This window comes from Apteryx mantelli, chromosome 2, assembly GCF_036417845.1.
Source record: "Apteryx mantelli isolate bAptMan1 chromosome 2, bAptMan1.hap1, whole genome shotgun sequence".
Taxonomy (NCBI): Eukaryota; Metazoa; Chordata; class Aves; order Apterygiformes; family Apterygidae; genus Apteryx; species Apteryx mantelli.
The window spans coordinates 167640383-167659874 of NC_089979.1; the positions used below are offsets into that span (position 1 = coordinate 167640383).

The 19492-nt window shown below is 46.4% G+C and overlaps 1 protein-coding gene across 1 annotated transcript in view; it reads right to left on the reverse strand.

Annotated features, from left to right (window-relative positions):
* Window positions 1-1584: 1584 nt before the first annotated feature.
* LOC136991343 (obscurin-like) overlaps window positions 1585-19492 on the reverse strand; it is a 138135-nt gene continuing 120227 nt past the window's right edge. The window contains 15 exon segments of the mRNA XM_067292209.1: window positions 1585-2369; window positions 2506-2654; window positions 3106-3181; window positions 4033-4256; window positions 4929-5168; window positions 5565-5685; window positions 6596-6766; window positions 8748-8870; window positions 9603-9770; window positions 9908-10018; window positions 11320-11442; window positions 12140-15818; window positions 17712-17789; window positions 18392-18437; window positions 19218-19370. Of these exon segments, the coding sequence (XP_067148310.1) occupies window positions 2191-2369; window positions 2506-2654; window positions 3106-3181; window positions 4033-4256; window positions 4929-5168; window positions 5565-5685; window positions 6596-6766; window positions 8748-8870; window positions 9603-9770; window positions 9908-10018; window positions 11320-11442; window positions 12140-15818; window positions 17712-17789; window positions 18392-18437; window positions 19218-19370 (5641 nt within the window). The 3' untranslated portion in view covers window positions 1585-2190.

Sequence of the window (19492 nt, forward strand, 5' to 3'; positions counted from 1 at the left end):
GTCCCCCCCTGAGACTCCAGGAATCTCAGCATCTAAAACCGAGGCTGACAGGAAGAGTGAAGTGTAAAGTTATCTGTGGCACGTTATTGTCTGTGGCCTGCAAAGGTGAGAACTGCACTACTACGTGATTGAGTGCAATTGCTGGTCAGTCCCAGCCCCAATTTCTCTTTGCTCGTGTCGGTAGAAGAGTTGCTGTACATGCTATGGCAGAGCGAGTACGTTCTATCCAGATACCACCTGGACCACACAGGTCAAAACAGGTTTCCTCTATCCAGAGATCTTCAGTTCATTCAACAACACGGTTGCTGTGCTGAAAATTTATAACGCTCTAGGTAATTACCCTAGTAGAGGGCGGCTTTTAACGTGCAGGCATTTAGCAAAATGACCGTAACCATGTCATTGAGATTCCCTGGCTTTGCCACATCTCCCACAAGCCTGGGAACAGGCATTTGTCCTGTGGCCAAGCTCCTTCCACCCTGTCACACTACATGTGGAAATATCCTGCGGCAGGCTGAATGCACAGATCCGAAACAGTGCAACAGTGCGTTTTCTACGGGGAGCCAAGCAAGGCAGGGACTTCACAGCAGCAACCCACTCACACACTGCTTTCCAGGCTTGGCAGCTGCCTAACGGCCTCGGATGTGCTCAGAAAGGGCTTGCTGCACAGGCCCGTTTTAGCCTGCTTGTGAGGGAGGCCACACAACTAAAATTCTCCATCCGCCTCCTCTGGGAACTTCTTTCCTAGAGAAGCCCATACTCCAAGTCACAGCTTGGCAAAGCTGCTTTTTCACAGGTTTGCACATTTGCTCTTTAACACACTTCTAAGACAATGGATGCAGACAAAGAAAGACAGGGGAGGGGTTGCTTTAAGATCTCATGTGACAGGCAAGTCTACTTCAAGGTCTAGTGGGAGACTTCAAATGCCTGTCCAAAGAAAAGCAGAGCTTCATGGTTTTACAAACCATGAACATTGGGCGTTCATGGAGAACAGTAACTCTGCTCAAAGCCAAGCAAGCTATCGCCACTTGCAGGATCAGGAAAAGGAAGAGATGCAACTCATCAGTTACTGGAAAGCCCCCATCTACGCTAACACTGTCACACACATAACGCTTAATTACTCCTCCTGCAAAGGGAGGTACACTTTGCAGGGAGGTTCTTATTCACAGCTAGAAGTATTCTCCTCTAGCTTGGGTGGCAAAGCCCTGTGTTTAAGCCGGGGTCAGGCCCTGTGAGGACAGTGCTGTCTGGTTGTGTACTTGGCCAGGCAAGCAACATGCTGAGCCCAGCCGCCCACGGATGCTGGCAGAGTCCCACCACTCCACCCTTTTGTCTGGTACTTGGCAAATACATAGGATCACGGGGTAAGTCAGGTTGGAAGGGACCTCAGGAGCTCTCCAGTCCAATCTTTTGCTCAAAGCAGGGTCAGCTATCAGCTCAGACCAGGCTGCTCAGAGCTTTATCCGGTTGGGCCTTTCTGTCCAAAGCCCTTAGATACGCTGCTATTCACCATCAGCTCAAAAAGAGGCAGGTGCTACACTTCGTACTATTTCCCCTTGGCGAAGCTTTCTGATATTTACTCTGATTTCATCCTACAGTCTAATTATCACCTTCTCTAACTCCTCCTTGCCTCAGGGCTATTTTCTGATCATAACTGTTTATTGACTTCTTTTGGATTGCAGGCAGGTGAGAAAGCCCATCCGTCACTCAAACCTTGCTGCGGTTGTTACTGTGGGACGAGCAGCGCAGTAACATCTGAAAGGGTGTCTGGTGCCGCGTCCTGGGACAAGGGGCAGAAGTCTTTGTGTTCGCATGCGTGGAGTTTTCCTGACTTCAGGGAAGGATTTGCAAAGCTACTCGGGGATGGTAGCTAGTCCCATTCAGAACTGGCTAGACAAATCCGTCCTGGTTATTCCAGGAAGCTTGGAGCCAAGTGACACACATACTGTCAAGTTACCATCAGTCAGATGAGCCATACTAACAGTCCAGGCATTCATTCCTACCCTGTGGCAAATGCAAGAATTGGATTTGTTCACAGTTATGCTAAACTGCGTTCACAGAGAGCTAAATGCACAACTCCAGGCAGTTACCCTAACTCAGCTGATGCACAGTAACTTGACAGTATCCTTTAGTGCCAAACACTAAATGCAGAAGCGGGGAGGGAGACAATTCACCGGCGTCTTCTCATCTGCTTCACTGTGCAATCATCAGGCCGTACTTGGAGCACAGCAGGCCCCTTTTCTTTTCCCGTTCCATGAGGAAATTCCTCAATTTGGTGGTGGGAAAGGTAACCAGCGCTTGCTGTCTGTTGTCCAAACCTGTCTCTTGGAGCCATGGGCTCTGAAGGCACTCTGAGGCTGATGGCCTTCCCCCAGGACACAAAAATGTGAGAACATCAGTCAAGGAGCCATGCTGGGTGAGGAAGCTCCTAAGAAATGGAGAGAAAGAAGGGGCAATAACCAGGATCTGCATAAACTGTCCTGTTGGGAAAGGAGACACTGCCTTACCAGGGATTTGCACACAGCGTGCTCTGGAGAAACGACACTGCCCCTCCCGAGAGACCGGTATAGCATCGCGTGAGCTTCACTTTCCCCTTCCTGGCCGTTCTCAGGAATTCACAGGCTATGTCAGAGCTGATGGGGTAGTTGGCACTCAACCTAACCCAAAAGAACAACTAATCAGCATGAAAGGCCACTCCAGAGATGCTTCTGCTCCCAGGAATTCCCACCCAGCAGTGAGAGGAAGGTCATGCAGTGTTCTTCAGTGGGTTTTATGACTTTGGATGCTTAGCCATTTGGTGTAATTCAAATTTTCCAGTTAAAGTTGGGGCTTTTGAAATGAAGTTGAGTGAGAAACACAAGCAGCTGCTGGGTCTACTTTTAGAATAAAGGAGCTATACAGGCAGCTTGTTGCTCCATCTGGAGACATCTCTGGGCCATGAGCATCCTGGCACGGGGCAGCCAGCTGCACACCCTCCATCACCCTTCTGTGGCATCGCCAAGGAGAAAAGACATAACTGAGGTTGAGGTATCCAAGTCAATGCATCACCCCTGGTTGATGACTCTGAAATTGCACTTTTAAAGTGACTACTGTGGCAGACTGACTTACATGATGAATGCTGTGATTCCAATGGACCAGAGGTCAGTCTGAGGGAGGGCTCCTTGCTCTGTCAGCAGTTCTGGAGCTAGAAAAGCAAATGCGAGTGAACCAAGCTCTGTTCCACACTCCAGCACTACGATCAGCACAAAAGCAGTAGGTACTTCGGTACTTTGCTACATTCCCCAAAGGATGGAGAAAAAAACCATCTAGCACAGGGAGGTGCTCGAGGTAGGACATCTCCATGGGTCGTAAATGCAATGAAACTTTGAGAACATAAAACCAATGGGCACCTCTGAGCTCATTTCTAAGGGGCTTTGTTTTTTGGGGTTTCTTGCACCTCCTGATCTGGCTGGTTTACTACTTCCCATTTTATGTATCATGTACGTTTCCCACGGGGGATGCTGAGGGCCCGGTCTCCTCCTCACTGGTAAAAAACAGATGTCTCTTCTCTCCTATCAACCCCATGACACCAATGGGAATATGAGGGCTAGAGCATGAATATTCCTATGGATATAGCATATGTTCACAAGGGGTTCTGTGGCTTTCAGGGACATCCCTGATGTCAGCTTTGTGGTTTGCCAGTCGAGTCTCAGGCCTGGGTATGCCAGGCTGTCTGTGGTTCCTCCTGAGCCCTACATACGGCAGCCAGGCAAAGCGAGGACGGTGGCACTACACCCATCAACTCAGGGCACATGGATTGCAGTCAGAGTGGTGCTGGCCATGACCTCTGGCTGTGTTCCCCATGGTCAGCAAGTGACAAAGCTGTCACCGCCAGCCATTCCTGCAGACACAGACTTTTATCAGAAGGCAGCACCAGGGAGACCTTGCTTGCTGGGACCAGCTGTAAACTGTCACCGTGGCCAACTGCCCAGTCTGACTTTATTTACCATGGACTGCATAAAGGCCAAGGTTGCTCTGACTCAACTCTGTACTTACCCATGGTTTCAACATAGTCCATGCACTTGTCCATGGTAATAACTTTGTCTTGTGTGTAGAACTGTGCATTGCCAAAGTCCAGGAGTTTCAGCAGGTTGGGCTCAGTGATGATCATGTTTTCAGACCTGAGATCCAAGTGCAGGATGCTGTGGGCATGGAGGTACTCAACCGCACTGAGGATCTGCCACAGGTAATCTCGGACCTCCACTTCTGAGTAGAAGGGCCTGGTAGAAGAAAGGGGATAGAAACCAGAGGTGTCCTATTTGCATGCTCAAGAGCTCTACTCTCCACTCACTGTCATCCTCCCCTGGAAGTCTAATCCCATGAGGTCCTTGCAAGCCCAGCAAAAGCAACTCTACTCATTTTAGGGAATCTACTACATATGGAGAGGCTGGTCCCTCTTTTGAGTCTGGTTTATGGATGCAAGAGGTTCAGAGGCTTGTGTGAACAGCACTACAGAGAAAGCAGTGGTGGTGCAGAGATAAAAATGCAGATTCGATGCCCACCATTCCCACTCCTTTAATCAGAGGATTTCAGCAGATTTGTTTGCAGCCATCATGAGAAACGATCTGGAGGGGAAACAAGGCTTCCTGAGCCACAGTAATCTCCTTGTTACGGGAGAGAGAGTTTCATATCAACTACTGTACGATGCTTTCAACCTCTAAACTGGATGACCCTGAATTGTCCTCTGCCCCAACCAGGCAGGGAAGTTAAGCACCTTCTTGTGTCATAAGAAGTCGCAGAACAAATGCACTACAAATCTAGCAATGACAGCCCACTGGAACAGATGGAAAGAGATAATCGAAGATGACAAATGAAAACAACAGCTGTTTTGCTGCCGACACCAGCCCCGACCAGAAACCCTTCCCTCCAGGAGTTCCTCCATGTGTTATTACCGGAGCGCCAAAGAATGGAGTAGTTCTGGTCCCACGCACATCTCCTGGATCAACACCAAGTGCCGTGGGCTGACATAGGCTCCCTTCAGCTGAGCTATGTTTGTGTGATGAAGCTTCCTCAGGACTTGGTATTCCAGGAGCACAGCCTGTTTGTCTTCTTGCCAGTAAGGGATGATTTTAGCAGCTAATGTCTTGCCGCTTACTTTTTCCCTGCACTGTCGGACGATGCTGAAACGCCCCCTGGTACAAAGGAACACAAAGGCAAGTTAAACTTCTGCTATTTCTGGAAGAGCCAGGAGCTTCTGTATTTTAAAGTCAACAGGATCCCACTGCATATTTTTCATCCATGCCCTATGCTGGGTTATCGCAACTATTGTCACAGTCGGCACTTCCTTCCTCTGCCTCTAAATTGTACAGCCACTTTATATTGCAGGAGTGAATCCTAGTAAACCACAACAAAGATTGCTCAGCCAATGATCTCAGGTTTCTATGTCCAATGTCATTGCTGCTGGAGGCGTTTTCATCAAAATACCATACTAGTAGTTGAGCAGGGCTTTTATAAAAGTCACTTTTCTAAGTTCTAGCTACATGAAGCATTTCACTCTGGTTAGTTGAGCACTCAGTTAAGTTACCTACCTTTTGATCTCTGTTTGGAAGGCATAGGTTTGGTAGGTTGGGAAAGGTTCGGACGGTGCTATTATTTCACTCTCTTCTTCAGTAGCAGTTGATGGGAAGTCCTGCATTGTAGCATGAAACTCTGCAGATAAAAAATGATGTGGATTACACAGCAAAACACCTCTGTGTGGAAACTACAGCCTCTCTGAGCCATTCTCCACTATCTCTTTATGAACAAAGATAACTACAATAGCAGAGCTTTCTCCAGGCAAGTTTGCATGTTGTCTCCCACTTGTGACACCAAATCCTATTTTAATGCAAACAAATCCTGGACTGACCACACAGCAGTTCCCTGGTGTCATCACTCCAGACCATATGAGACTGACTGTATGTTGTGTCCTATGACTACGATATCAAAACTTTCATTGCAATTGCTGACTATTGATTCAGCTACTGGTTCTTGTCTTCTCACATAACCAGTCATCAGTGCATGATAAGATGCTGCCAAAGGAACGAAATTTGTTTCAGCTGGGTATTTCAGGGCATCAGCTGAAACAAGTTGCTCTGGTCCTGGCATGCAATTCTATCTGAGTGCTCCCTGGAAATATTAAAACATTCCCTGACACGTTAAAGCATCTGTTTGGAAATGCTGGACACGTTTGCAAAAAGGAATTTGACAATAGGTGACTTGAAGGCAGACACGTATTATTAGATTAATGCCTCAAGAAACAAGTTTCTTGTCCCAGGCCTGTTTCCTCATGATCTCACCTCAAAACAGAGTGGTATCCAAAGGCCTAGCAAGCATATTATCTTCAGTGCGTGATCTACAGTTTCTAGATGCCTTACACAGATATTCTGCTAATTCTGTCCAGAATTAGGAAAGAATTTACTTGTGAATAAGACAGCCAAAGAGGCCAAGGTCTCAAAACACCCTGAGCCAAGTGGAACTGGTCTTGATTCGCTCCCCCTTGACTTCTGAAGCCGTATTTAAAAAGGTGCAATTGTCTCGATGCAGCAAAAGCAAAATGCTTTCCAATAACCAAGTAGCTTACCCATTTCATCTTGCTCACTGATCTTCACTTTGTCAGACGGGTCGCTGTAAGGGCCCATTCCTGCTTTACTGATGCAGGCAATCCTGAAGCAGTAAACGAACCCCCTGGAGAGATTATTTGCGTAGTAGCAGCAGTCAGCAATGTCCGTAGCAAGGGTCTTCCACTCCCCATCTTGGCCAAGGGAAGAGGGAAAGAGGTTAGGACGGTCATGCCACTCTTTCTTTGCGTCAACTTTATTCACGTGCCAGAAATATGGAAAAGCAGTGCAATCTTTAAGTGAAGGAAAACGTGTGTTATGGCCCTCTTCTGCAGATGTTTTAACTAGCTGTGCATGTGGCAACCTCCTCTCTTCTGAAGCCAGCTGTTTTATATTTAATCAGTCCAAGGTGTGGCAATGTTGTCACAGAGGAATGATGCAACTTGCTTGTACAGTTTCTGTTTCTCTAATTCATACCACCAACCTCAAGTGCAAACATACATGAAGAACTCCAGACAAAACCCTGACAAAAAGCATTGTATTTCCCCTTTGGTCCTATCTTGAATCCTGTTGAAACCATGAAGTGCAGGATTTCACAAAAGAACCATCCATTAACATCCTCCTAGGAAACCCAGTATTTGAAACCAGGGCCAAGCTCACTCCACTGTTATGAAGCTCAAGTGATTTCTCAAGAAAATAAAATTGACGGTTTGTCCTGGAGTCATTACCCATGGGACTAAGGTGGGAGCTGGAAAATCCCTGCAAACATTTCACTCGCTGCTGTGTCCCGCACGTTGACATTGGCACCGTGCTCAAGGCTGAACTCAAACTTCCTGACCACGACTGAGGTGAAGCCCATGCTTTCATTCAAATAAACACTGAAAACAACAGAGTATCTCAAGCCGTAACACAGGCAATATTTCACCACCCACAACAAAGGTGTCAAGGACTCAGCTGGGTACTGATTGAATTATGGTGTGTGCACGTGTAAGAAGGAGCAGCCATGGCTCAGAATCAGAGACGTGCCTGCGGAGGCAGTGCGTAAAAACCTATTGTCAGATAAAGGACAAGAGAATGAATTGTTTTCTGTTTATCTTAATCCGCCTGCATATGGAAAAGCACGACTTTGCACGTTCCTGCCAAATACACAGAATGTGAGTGAAGATAGCAGATGCTGTTTCTTGTTTTTTCTTCCTAATAGGAACATCTTGCCCAAAGTCTTGCCTGTGTTATTTCAGTTATTTCAAAAGAAGTAACAATAAAGAAGACTGTGTTGGAGGAAAAGCATCTGACATCAAGCACAGAGTAAACGGGCAGAAAGCTTCTGCCCATGCTCATGTTAATCGAGAATGAAGTGCATGTCTGTTAGGAGAATTAAAAGAAACAACATGGAACCATTCAATTCAAATGACTGTGTATGCAGGACTGCAATAGAAAGGACTATTAGTAGCGGTATTCATAATAAGCACTGCAAAAGCAGTCCCATGAGAGAGAACAGGCTTAGGGCTTTGAATCAAAGTTCATGGAATTAAGTGCAAAAACATCCACTGACTTCAGCAGATTCTGGAGCAAGCCTTGGAAGAGAGCATCAAAAGGATGGCACGCAGTCTTGCCGAACTTTTGTCATCTTGTCCTGGCTGTTCACCCTAAACTTTCTTTGTAGTCAATGGAGAAAGAACGTATGCCTATTTAGTAGAGGGTGATTGCCTTCTTGAGATGCCATCTTTCTCCACTGACTGCAAAGAAAACCCAGGTAAAGGATGATAGTGACTGCTAATCACTGCTGCTGGGTGCTATTATGTATAATGCCGTCGTAACTGCAATTTGAGAGGATTACTCAGGACTACGTGTTTGGCACCACCTGTGCAACCATGCGTATTCTTGCACGGACAGTTCACTTTTTGGTCACCGTTTCCATGAGACCTACTTTGATTCACACCTTAGCAAAGCCTTTTAAGTATATGCATAAGTATACATATTGCATGCAGGGCTAGCCAGCACAGCATCGAACTTTTACGTGGCTAAAGCATGGCAGTATGATTTTCATTCCTAACTCTAAACTAGAATGCTAAAATGAGGAATAGTTGTTTCTCAGAAAAAAAAAAAAAATACCCAGCTGGTGGAGAGATCATACAGACTGAGATGTTCTCTGTAAGGCATAAGGCTCCACTTTACCTTCGCTCTTGCACTGCAGAGTGTAGAGGACGGGGGTGTTGGTTTCCACAGGTTTCCAGACCACCTGCACTCCATCCTTGTAGACCTCCACGATGTCAGGGGGTGGAGGGCTTGGAGGAACTTCTGTCGAGAGGAGGCACGAAAATGACTGTTATCTATAGCACTGCTGTGACATATTCCTGCACACCCGGCATTTTTTGTTACAGATAATCTATTTCTAAAAAATGATTCCTATTGGAACAGTAACTTAACTGTGCCTAGTTTAAACACAGCAAAGATTTTAAAACCTGGTTCTAACTGCAGTGTTACTTGACTGGCTCTGAATCTAGGAGAGAGACTAAAAAGTGGAAAAGAGGGAATGAACACAGTGCAAAATGTGCCCTGCTACCAAACGGCAAGGGCTGTGGATGTGGACTAGAGCAGGCAAAGGAGAAACTTTCCCCTGAACCTATCTACAGAAAGCTCAGGTGAGATACCCTACTCCCAAGTGCATGGAAGGGAGTCACGTTTTTCCAGGGCCAGAAGTACTGTTGTTTTCCAAACCTGGGGCAACCTTCAGCTTCCAAACCTGCTTGCCAGACTGAACTAGGTCTGCTAACTCTGTTAACCTTCAGCATCTATCTTGCTGTGCCTGCTCCTGAATGCCAGCTGCATTAGCTATCACAGTGGTCCTCTTGCTTAAAATCCACTCTGCTTCTGACTGTCAAGTCCCAAGGTCTCCTGATTTCAGTTGGGTTCTCACAGCTAGCACAGGGGGGAAAACCAAGGAACAAATCCTCAAGAGTTGACCAATTCTGCATACACCACTTACCACAAGCAGAAAAAAAAAAAAAATCTAGCTACTTCCTCTCTTACCAGCTTTTCTTATGATGCAAGAGGTGGATGCTGAGCCCAGGGAGTTGGTGGCCACACAGGTGTAAATACCAAAATCATCAGCATTAACAGAGAGAATAGTTAACAGCTGGAAGTTTTTGAGTGTGGCTGAGATGAGGATCCGACTGCTGCTGTGGATGGGTATCCCATCTGAAAGGCAGAGGATATGAAAATTAAGAACCGTGCAAATTTATACTGAGGAGGCTGAAACGTTTTCCTGCGTTCAGCCGCCCTCGTCCCAGCCTACCCCGGAGGCTAGGACCTCTCTAAAGGAGTGTCAAAGTCACCTCTGAACCAGTTGATGTGCAGGGAGGAGTGAGCCGCCGTCCGGCACGACAGAGTTACACACTGTCCTACGGCAGTAGCCTGGTCTATGAGCTCTTCAACAAATATCGGTGCTGCAAAGAAGAGGAGCAGCAGCTATTCAGAGAGGCCAGCAGAGCTATGTTGATAATAGTTACATGCAAAACATCAAAAAACATTTTTGACCAGTCTGAGGACATTTTGTTCATGCTCTGGCATTCATTTGACCACTGTTTTCTCGAGAATCCCCTGCACATTTAACATATGGGCTCCGTTTAAATAAAGAAGGCCCCTTCAGTCCCACGTACACAGCATGACTGCCCATACACTATGACCAAGACGGCTCTCTCTCTGATGTCCCAAACTTTCCTGCGGACACTAGGCACGCTCTTCCTCTGGGAATTTTATTGCTCACTATGTATTTAACTGTTTTTGGACAGTAGGGCAGATTTGACCCTTGAAAGGCACTTGAGGAACATCTGCATTGCACAGCCCTGCTGGTACAGCAAAGGCAGCAGAGTTCCTCAGAGGAGATATATGCCACAGCAGGAGTTTTCTACTGGCCTAGCTTATATATGTGGGCAAAACTGAGTGATGACAGCCCAAGGATGAGGGGATCAGACCAAGACAACACAGGAAGAGAGAGGAGGAGGGAAAAGCTGGAGGTGGAAGGAGAAAACAGCCCTAGAGCATGATATCTGCTGTGTCCATGGCAAAGGGAGACTTCAGGGTTTCTTCTGTGTCTCTGTGGTGCTGTTAATCCACAGTGCCCAGGATTAATTGCCATCTTCGCACACCTGCCCTTCCCAGGGCTTGTCGGGGCTCTGGCCGAATACTGCTTGAATAAAGGGAATGCGAGTGAGACTGCAGGAACAGGGTCGAGGCAGTGGCTGGAAATGCCCACGATCCCTGACTAGTTGGAGAGACAGACCTCGGAGGAAAAGCCAGCACTGAGCAGCCACATCTGAGGGGGGCTGCCCCCACATTGCTCACTTCACAGCTCTGTCTCCTGCAACAGCTTGTTTGGCCCTTACACGTGCACACGGGACTGGAGCCTAGGAAACTCCCCAATATCAGCTTCACTATTCCCTCTTCTGCTGTCTGGTGTTTGGACACTCCACTTCTTCTCTTTATAGCGTACAAGTCGAGTTTAGTCCTTTGCAGTAGCTTCCTAGAATGGCTCCAATTTGCAAGCATGGCCACAAGAAGAGTTTTAGCAGGGACACTAGTAATGATATAAACAGAGGAGTCTGGCTCGCTTTGTACGGGTTGGTCCAGGACTATCTCAGGACAGCTATGCAGATCCATCCTTAGCTACTGGCCTCAAGCTGCGCAGCTGTATTCATAGTGATATCTCATGATAAAATTAGCTGATGACTTAGGCAATGAAGAATACCTTTCTCCTTTGGCATGAGGCTTGATAACTTGAATGAAGAGAGTCCCGGTTTCCTCTTCAAAGATCCTTCAGCTCCTGTTAATGGTTCTTTTTCTACTGCTTCACTTCCCAGCACACCAATCTCTGTTACAAAGAAAGGACAAGAAGTTATTCAAGTCCACTATTCTCCCCGTGGCATACGTTTACAGCAAACAGTTCTGCACTTCACATATAAATATTTCGGCAGTCACAGGCCTCCTTATTAATGAGCCTTTAGTCAACACAAAAAGTTGTGACAGCTTTTACAAACAGAACGATGTAACGGGAGAACAGGGCATATCTAGGGGAGGCAGAGAAGTAAGGACAGATTGTATTGTCCAGACCTGAATACCATTAACTTAGGTATACATCCTGCGGTAATTTCACCGACTTCACCCAGTCTCTTTAGCTTTAAAGATTTGTCATTAAGGCCACGGTCAGACAACAACAGCAGAAGTAACTGCAGTGTTTTATCTCCCAACCTTGGCACGTTGCTGCTCTTCTGTCAGTGGGGTAGAAGCTGGGACATTGGGTCATCCAGCCCTGCTCTGCTTTTGTGCGAATTAAGGCAGGTGAATTCAAGCCGCTTCCATGAGCTCTCAGCTGACTTTGCCCTGAAGAGGGGCAGTAACAGGGAGCTAGGGGACAGCCTGAGGACAGCTGATTTCCAAACCTGCCACTGCCAGTTTTGCAGTTACTGTCTAGCCAGGGCCTCAGATACGCTGCAGAAAACGTAAAAGACAGGTTTAGCGGAGCCCAGTTATACCAGCAGATCTATGAAGGTACAAAATGAAATATTTACCTTCCTCTGTCTCTTGCTCAGCAGCTGTCTTTCCTTTCAGCATTCTTGAAATATGGGCAACAGAAGCTTTAACTTTCTTCTTCAGACTTTGCTCCACTGACCGCTCTGCTGAATGAGATCTGCCGTAGGGTTTAAAGAGTCCTGGCTTGCTGTAGGAGCTTTTCTGCTTACCGCTCGGCTCCTTTTGGGAGCTGTACATTTCCTTATGACTCTCTGACCCTTTCCCCATGGCTAAGAGGTTAGTTGCCTTTGAATTCTCAGATAGTTTCAAATGGTTTTGCTTGTTCCTCTCGTCTGCCTCTTCTCTGATGCACAGTCTTTTATCCTGATGCAAATGTCCTGCAGGAGGTGACCTTGCCCTTTCACTAAAAGGTATAAATCGCCTGCCAGTTGCTTTGGGTGGAGGCTTCCTAAAGTTCATAAATTCAAATGGAAAATAGACAATGTCATACAAATCCGAGAAATTCAAATAGGCGGGCTCTACCTCTGATATGTCAAGTTTTGGAGTTCCACTGCCAAGACTGGGTGCTTCATCTGACAGATCTTTGATTTTCACTAAAGACACTTCTGGCTGTTTACCAGTGTCTTTGTTCACGGACACTTGACTGGCTTTTTTTCCAGAATCCAAGCTATCAGTCTGGGAAATGCTTACTTGTTCAGAACTGGGGCTTTCAAACGCTAAGTCCTCCAGATGCTCACATTCATGAGGAGCCATTTGTGTTTCCTGTCCTTTCAGTAAATCTGACTCCTCATGCACAGCAAGGTAGGGTCCTGTGATATCATCCAGCTCAGAGACTTCTCCTCCTCTACTGCTTTGACCAGAAGGAAAGGGACTTTCCATGGATGCTTGGCCACCAGGCTCTTTGTAGAACATTTCTGTGGGAGAAGAGATGTGCTTTCTGCATTCCTCCTGAGCAGAAACTGACTCTGCCCAAACATCCATCTCTTCAGACAGCAAAACCATTTCATCCACTAAGCCCTCCAGGGCAGCAGACTCCTCATCACTGTAAAAAGACGACCTGTGATGTGAGAGCTCCTGACTTTGATTCCCACGGAGCAACGGTGGGACAGGTTTTCTAGCATCAGAGCTTCCACTCCCTGAAGCAGCACCTCTTCCCTCACCATAAACCTTTGGGTGTTCCTCATGTTCTTGCTCATAGACTGAAGTTGGGGCACCTTCTGGCTGCGAAGCAGTTAAAATACCTGGATGCATGCCCTCCAGAGCAGCAGAAGCTTTGCCACTGTGATATGCAGCCTTGTGCTGCTCATATGCCTGACCTTCGGTCTTGGAGAAAGAAGCAGGCATAGGCTGCCCAGCAGTTGGGCTTCCGCTTCCTGAGACAACAGATCTCACCTCACTACGAAGTGCTAGCTGTGGATGTTCTTGCTTTTCACTCTCACACACTGAAGGGAGGCGAATATCTTGTGGCGAAACAGTTGCAGCTGGGGGTCTGCCCTCCAGAACAGCAGGCACCGTGCCACTGCTCCGAGAAGCCTTCCAGTGCACAGCTCCCTTGATTTCAGCCTCATGGACCAAAACGGGAACAGCCTCTGCAAGGGCTGAACCTTCGCCCTTCAGAGCAGCAAGCCTCTCCTTGCTATAAGCCGGCCGTTTCCTTGCTGCTTGGTGTGCTCTGTCGGAGATGGAAGTTGGCGTTGGTTTCGGTGGTGGGACTTCCAGGACGACGGGACTCTTTCCCTTCAGAGCTGCTGATGCTGTGCCTACATGAACAGAGGGCCTTTTGTGCACTTGGCCTTCACCATCACTGTCTGATACTGGAGCAATCCCTGCAATCCCTGGTCCTTCATCCTCCAAGACAGCAGATCTCACATCTTTATAGGTCTTCAGCTTCTGGTGAGTATCTTTGTCAGCTGTTTGCAGAGCGGTTCGGAAACCTGGCTCTTTGCTCTCCAAGACAGTAGTTGCTGGAATGCTTTGATCAAAAAGTTCCCGACTTTTGTCCTTACGTACTGGAGGTGAATCTGTTTCTGTCTGTGGGCTTGTTAAAACAGCAGGCCTATCGTGCTCCATGAGATGAGACTTAGCGTCACTGTGAGCAGAAGGCTTCTGAAGTGAATGCTGCTGGCTTTTGTCTTTACAGGGTGGAATTGAAGCAGTCCTTTTAATAAGGAAGCTTTCACCTTTTAGATCAGGATGGCTGTCAGTGCTGTCAGCAGAGGGCTTTGACTCCTGTTGCAGATGCACTTCTCCCTTACTTGTGGGGGCTGACTTGGAGGTGGTCGCTGACTGTGGAAGAGCTGAAATGGACTGCTCGCCCCCCTGAAGAGCTGTCTCAGAAGCACTCCCAGGGAGAGATTTAGCCTGAATGCCTTCATGCTTTTGAACTGAGGATGCGGGTATATCTGATCGCTGAGCAGTCAGAATGGGGCTTTTGCCTTCTAAATCATCAGCTTCCTCCTCCATGTGAGCAGCTTTTGACTTCTTAAGTAAATGCTTCCTATTCTCACTCCTATGAGGTGATACTGGAAGTCTCTCTAACCTTTGCACAGTAACAGCTGGGCATCCATTACCCTCACATTGCATGGAAGCAGAGAGTTGTTCTCCTGAACAATCCCTTCTGGTTCTGCTAGCATCCTCTTGCTTTGAAATATCTACAGAACATCCCTTGCCCGGCTCAGCGGAAATGTCGCAGTGGTGACTGCCTTCAGGGCAACTTTCCTGTGATATTGTATCATAGTCTTCTTCCAAAATTTCTTGTTCCAACACTGACCTTGAGGCCCTCAGCCTGTAATCATCCAGTGAACGGCTTCGGCTAGAACCAGCAATGGCAGGATGCAGTGGTTTCCTTGCAGTGTCAAATGAAGCTGATTTGGTCAAGGGACCAAGGAGACTTTCCCTGTGCCCTCCATCATCAGACTTGCTTTCTTCTTCTTCTTCCAGCTCAAACTGTTCTAGAAGGGGTTCACGGAGACCACTGAGGGGCACTTTTGAATATCCAGCTTTCCGGAAAGTCCTCCTGGCTCTGTCCAAGTGCCTTCTGAGCTCTCTGCCCGGAGAGGAAGAGCCCCGTGCAGGAAGCTCAGCTGCTTGGCTGTAGAAAGTGCTTTTAATGACACTCTCTCTAGGAACACATATAGGTGGTTTTTCTGTCCCATCCCCAACCTTTTCAGTTTTGTCCTTATCAGATAAAAATGTGTCTGTTTTTTCTTTCTGATGTAGATCCAATGTGTCATCTACGGAAATCGTCACTGACGAAGGTTCAGCTGCATTGCTTTTTGGGGACTGCTCTGCTCCTTCATCTCGAATTTTGGGATGGAGTTCCTCCTCTTTCTGTCCTGCGGTACTTGCCATGAGCTCTTTGCTTTCCGTAGGTGATTTGTCCCCCACCTCACTCTTCACTGAAGCATACTTCCTCCTCATGGGTTTTACTGGAGGCACCAAGATTTTGGAGTGCTTCTCTTCACTTGCATGTTTTGGAGGTTCCTGGCTGCTTGGTGCATCAAAGATGGACAAGTGCAGTTCAGGGGTAGAGCCGAAGTGTCTCTTCTTGGGGAAGTGTGAGTTCTCATTGTCTGAAGAGGAACCGCTGGTACTGGAGGAAGTGCTTTCTTCAATAAGATGTCGGGAGATGGCCAGGGAGGTGTTGTCGTGAGTCCTTTCTAGGATTTCTGGAATGCATCGCATTACCAGGATGGATTTATAGCACATCAGAGACCGCTGAAAAAGCACAACGAAATACAGCACAATCAGATGGAAGCATGGTGTGAGTATGGTAAAAGCAAACATACAAAAATTATCTTCTGCATTCTTGAAGACCACACAGACTAGTTTAATAACACATAGAGTAGGTTTAGGCCTTATTTGCTCTCTGAATCTGCCCCTTCTCTCATTCACAAAGATGAAACTATATTATCTTTAGGGGGACATATTATATTATCTTTAGGGGACATACTTCCTGTTGTGAATGGAGAATCAGGATCCTGCCTGAGATTTTCAAAGAAAATTTGGCCATTCAAAGCAGATGGGAAAAGATGAGACATAACTATCCGAGTTTTAACTGACCACGTCAGATGAGAGCCTACTTGGAGTGAACGGCCTTAGTTCCACTGACTGCAGCATGACCTATAATGACTTAGGCCAACAGAAGACCTGACACACTGGAGGAGGTAGGATTCATCTGCTCTAACTTCTGAGGTATAAGACATCTCAGCTGAAATTGAGCAGCTGGTCTTCCTTCACAGCCAACAGAGAGAAACAGGCATCTTCAGAAGGCAATAAACCTGGTTGTTTTAGACAACTTTCAGGAAAAGAGGAATCTTCTTAGGACCTGTCTATAATTCATTACTGATTACAAGGACAGACTAGGCTAGCTAACATAGACACAACTAGGTATCCTATGGGCACTTTCATTAGGACAGATGATTTTGTCCATGTATGTTCTTCAGTCGTTTTGACTTCAAAATCCTACTTTACACTATACTGGCATATTTCTGTGAGATCCCTCTGCTCTCATATGAGTACTTATTATAGGAATTAGAAAGGAAACAAAATGCTTAAAAAGAAAAGTGGCACAGTCCATGAACGTCATAAAAATACCAAAAAACAGAAGAAAAGCCAAATTTTCATGACAAGTTTATGGGCGCTTTCTATAAATAACAAGTATCTTGGTAGCACTTACCACATAAGAGGACTTTTATAAACGTTAGCTCATGACCTTACCAGAGTTATCCACAGTAGGCAAAAGGACTGGTGTTATCTGAGGACATCTGATAACTGAGGAGAGTCAAGGACTCTGACAATGACATACTAACTCAGAGAAAGGATTTGCGTGCATGGATATGCGAGTTGCAGCCTTACTCTCACACCAAACTTACAGAAACTTTAAAATGCCAAGATTCAAATCACTGGCACAGAATCCTGTGCCCCGTGCACTGAGAGTTGTGACACACGATCGACTTACCATGACTTTACAAGCTAGTGCATGTCAGCCGAGACACGACCACGCTGGGTCCATGGGTGTGCTGCTAATAGTGTAGAGGGAGGACTCCTAGTCCACTCAGTGGAAGAGGGCTAAGCCAAGGGACATCCAAATGGTTATCATGAGTCAGCTGAACATGGGGTGAGATGCAGCTTGCTCATGAAGGCACTTGTTTGTGTCTACACAGACTTGTCTGCAGGTGAGACAGCCTCCAGAATAGTCAATGGAGAGGTGGCTAATACAGGCACTGAGCTCCTTGGCAGTAGGCATCTGCTTTTGGGTGAGCTGAACCCTTCCAAGGCTCTGCTGACTACACTGGTCTCACTGATGTCAGCAGGACTTTACCCACTTAGCTTACATGTACACACCTAAATGAAGGTGTCTTAGTCCTCTTTCAGCGCCTGCTGGAAGACCTCAGTACACAACCCACGACTGCAGTAAGAGCCTGGATAATCTCCTTCTGCCACATCCATTGACCACTCTGCCCTGGGCTTATTCCTCCTTCAGAGCCAACCTGAGAAGATCTCTGCTGCACTCACTGTCCTACCCCAGTAGACTTCAAAAGATGCAAATGTAGTTAAAAAAAAAATACAACTAGAAGGACCAAACAACATAGGTTTAGGTCTACTCACCTGCCACTTGCTCTGAGCCACAATGAATTTGAGCTGCTTGGTATTAATGAAATGAGCTGCATCAAGGGGGAGATTATGCTGTCAAAAATGAAATTAAAAGTAGAATGAGCAAAAAAAAAATTTGATTAAAAAATCCTGACTTCATATCCTGAGAAGTTTTTAGGATTCCCTCACTCTGGAATTGTTTAATTTAGGGAAGTACTCACTTGTTTCATTATAATAGACCAATCCCACAATCCCCTCATAGCTAAACTGAAGACAACATCAAACAGCTTCTCAGCAATAAAAGCAAACCCTGTCCAATACATATGTGAATTCAGTTCATTTTTTTTAAACTCCTTTCCTTCATTAGAGATTCCAGGCATTTGAATATAAACCACAAATTTTCTCTGCAAAGCCACAGTTTCCTCTCAACACAGACGTATTATATCTGCTCATGTCAGTAGGAATCTTTATCTTTTGAAAGGAAAGACATCCTAACAAGAAAACATCGAGGTGTCTTTTACTTCCGGAGAGCCAGGCCTGAGCTTCTGTGTAGGACAGAGGTAGGAGATCAAGAGAAAAAATAAAACAGGAAATGGTTAACAACCAGGGTGCGTAGCCTTGAGTGCTGCCCCTCCAGAGGTCTCCTCCAACCTCAATTATTTGATGATTCTAATAAAGAAGCAGGACAAACTTACCATGAACCACTTGTGGGACAGACAGTCCAAAGCACTAGGCCTGGCTCTGGTAAGAGAAAAGATGATCTTTTAGGAGCAAGGCACTTTAAACCACCACGGCAAGATTCTCCTGAGAGTGCCTGCATTGCGTGGACGCATGCACACACACCTACATCTAGGTATGACTTTTTGCTGCTGTTTTGGAACCAAAAAGCCAGACAGAAAGACTCTTTCAATCCAACGTTTTCTTCCCATGAGGTAGAACAACCCTTCTTTTTCAGTCTTGGAAAGGTTTCTTGAGCTGAGGCTCCCTGCCTGGAAGGATCCCATGGCCCCCTTCGCAGAGAGCCTCTTTAAGGGAGTCAAGAGCAGCCCTAGGAGTGAGCTTGACTCCCCAGGTGACCAGAGCAAAAATAGCTTTGGCACCAGGCAAAAAGGATATAAATGAAATTAAAAGGTGAGCGCCTGCATTCCTGCTTTCAAGCCTCCTTCTGCACTTGAAAGTGCTTAACCAATGTGGCTCATATTATTTAATTCCTGCAAAACTCCCTCGACTTCAGGTATTTGCTAATGCTCTCCCCACTTCTCCAAAACATTTCAGAAACTCATCTGCCTGGAGGGGCTTGGGAGTAAGGCGATCACCATACTAGAAGCAGACCTGTTTTGGAAACTACAGGCAAGTGTTTTTCATGTAACGAATAAAGAAGAGCTGGAATCAGGGCATAAAGCAGCTCATCTCACTCAGCTTTTCACTTTTTAAAACCACTGCAGCTCCGCTGAGCTCAGGCCTGGCTGCTGAGACACCGTCTTTGCACCCTGTCCGTAGGAAGCACAAAAAGGCACTTACGCGGGGCGCTGCTGTAGGATCCGTTTTATAAAATCCTTTGCGTCTTCACTCAAGTGAACGAAATCAGGAAGGGTCCATGAAATTTCACCGTTCTGGATATTTAGAAGGGTTCCTCTGTCGTTCTCTCCAGCAAATGGAGACTTGCATGTTAGGCTTATTTATTTAACACCATAAAATAAAAACAGATATAGATTTTAGACTCATATTTGCTGTTCAGCTGACTGAAGCACAAATGCTTACACAGAGCTTTAAAATGCCTGAGGGACTCATGCATG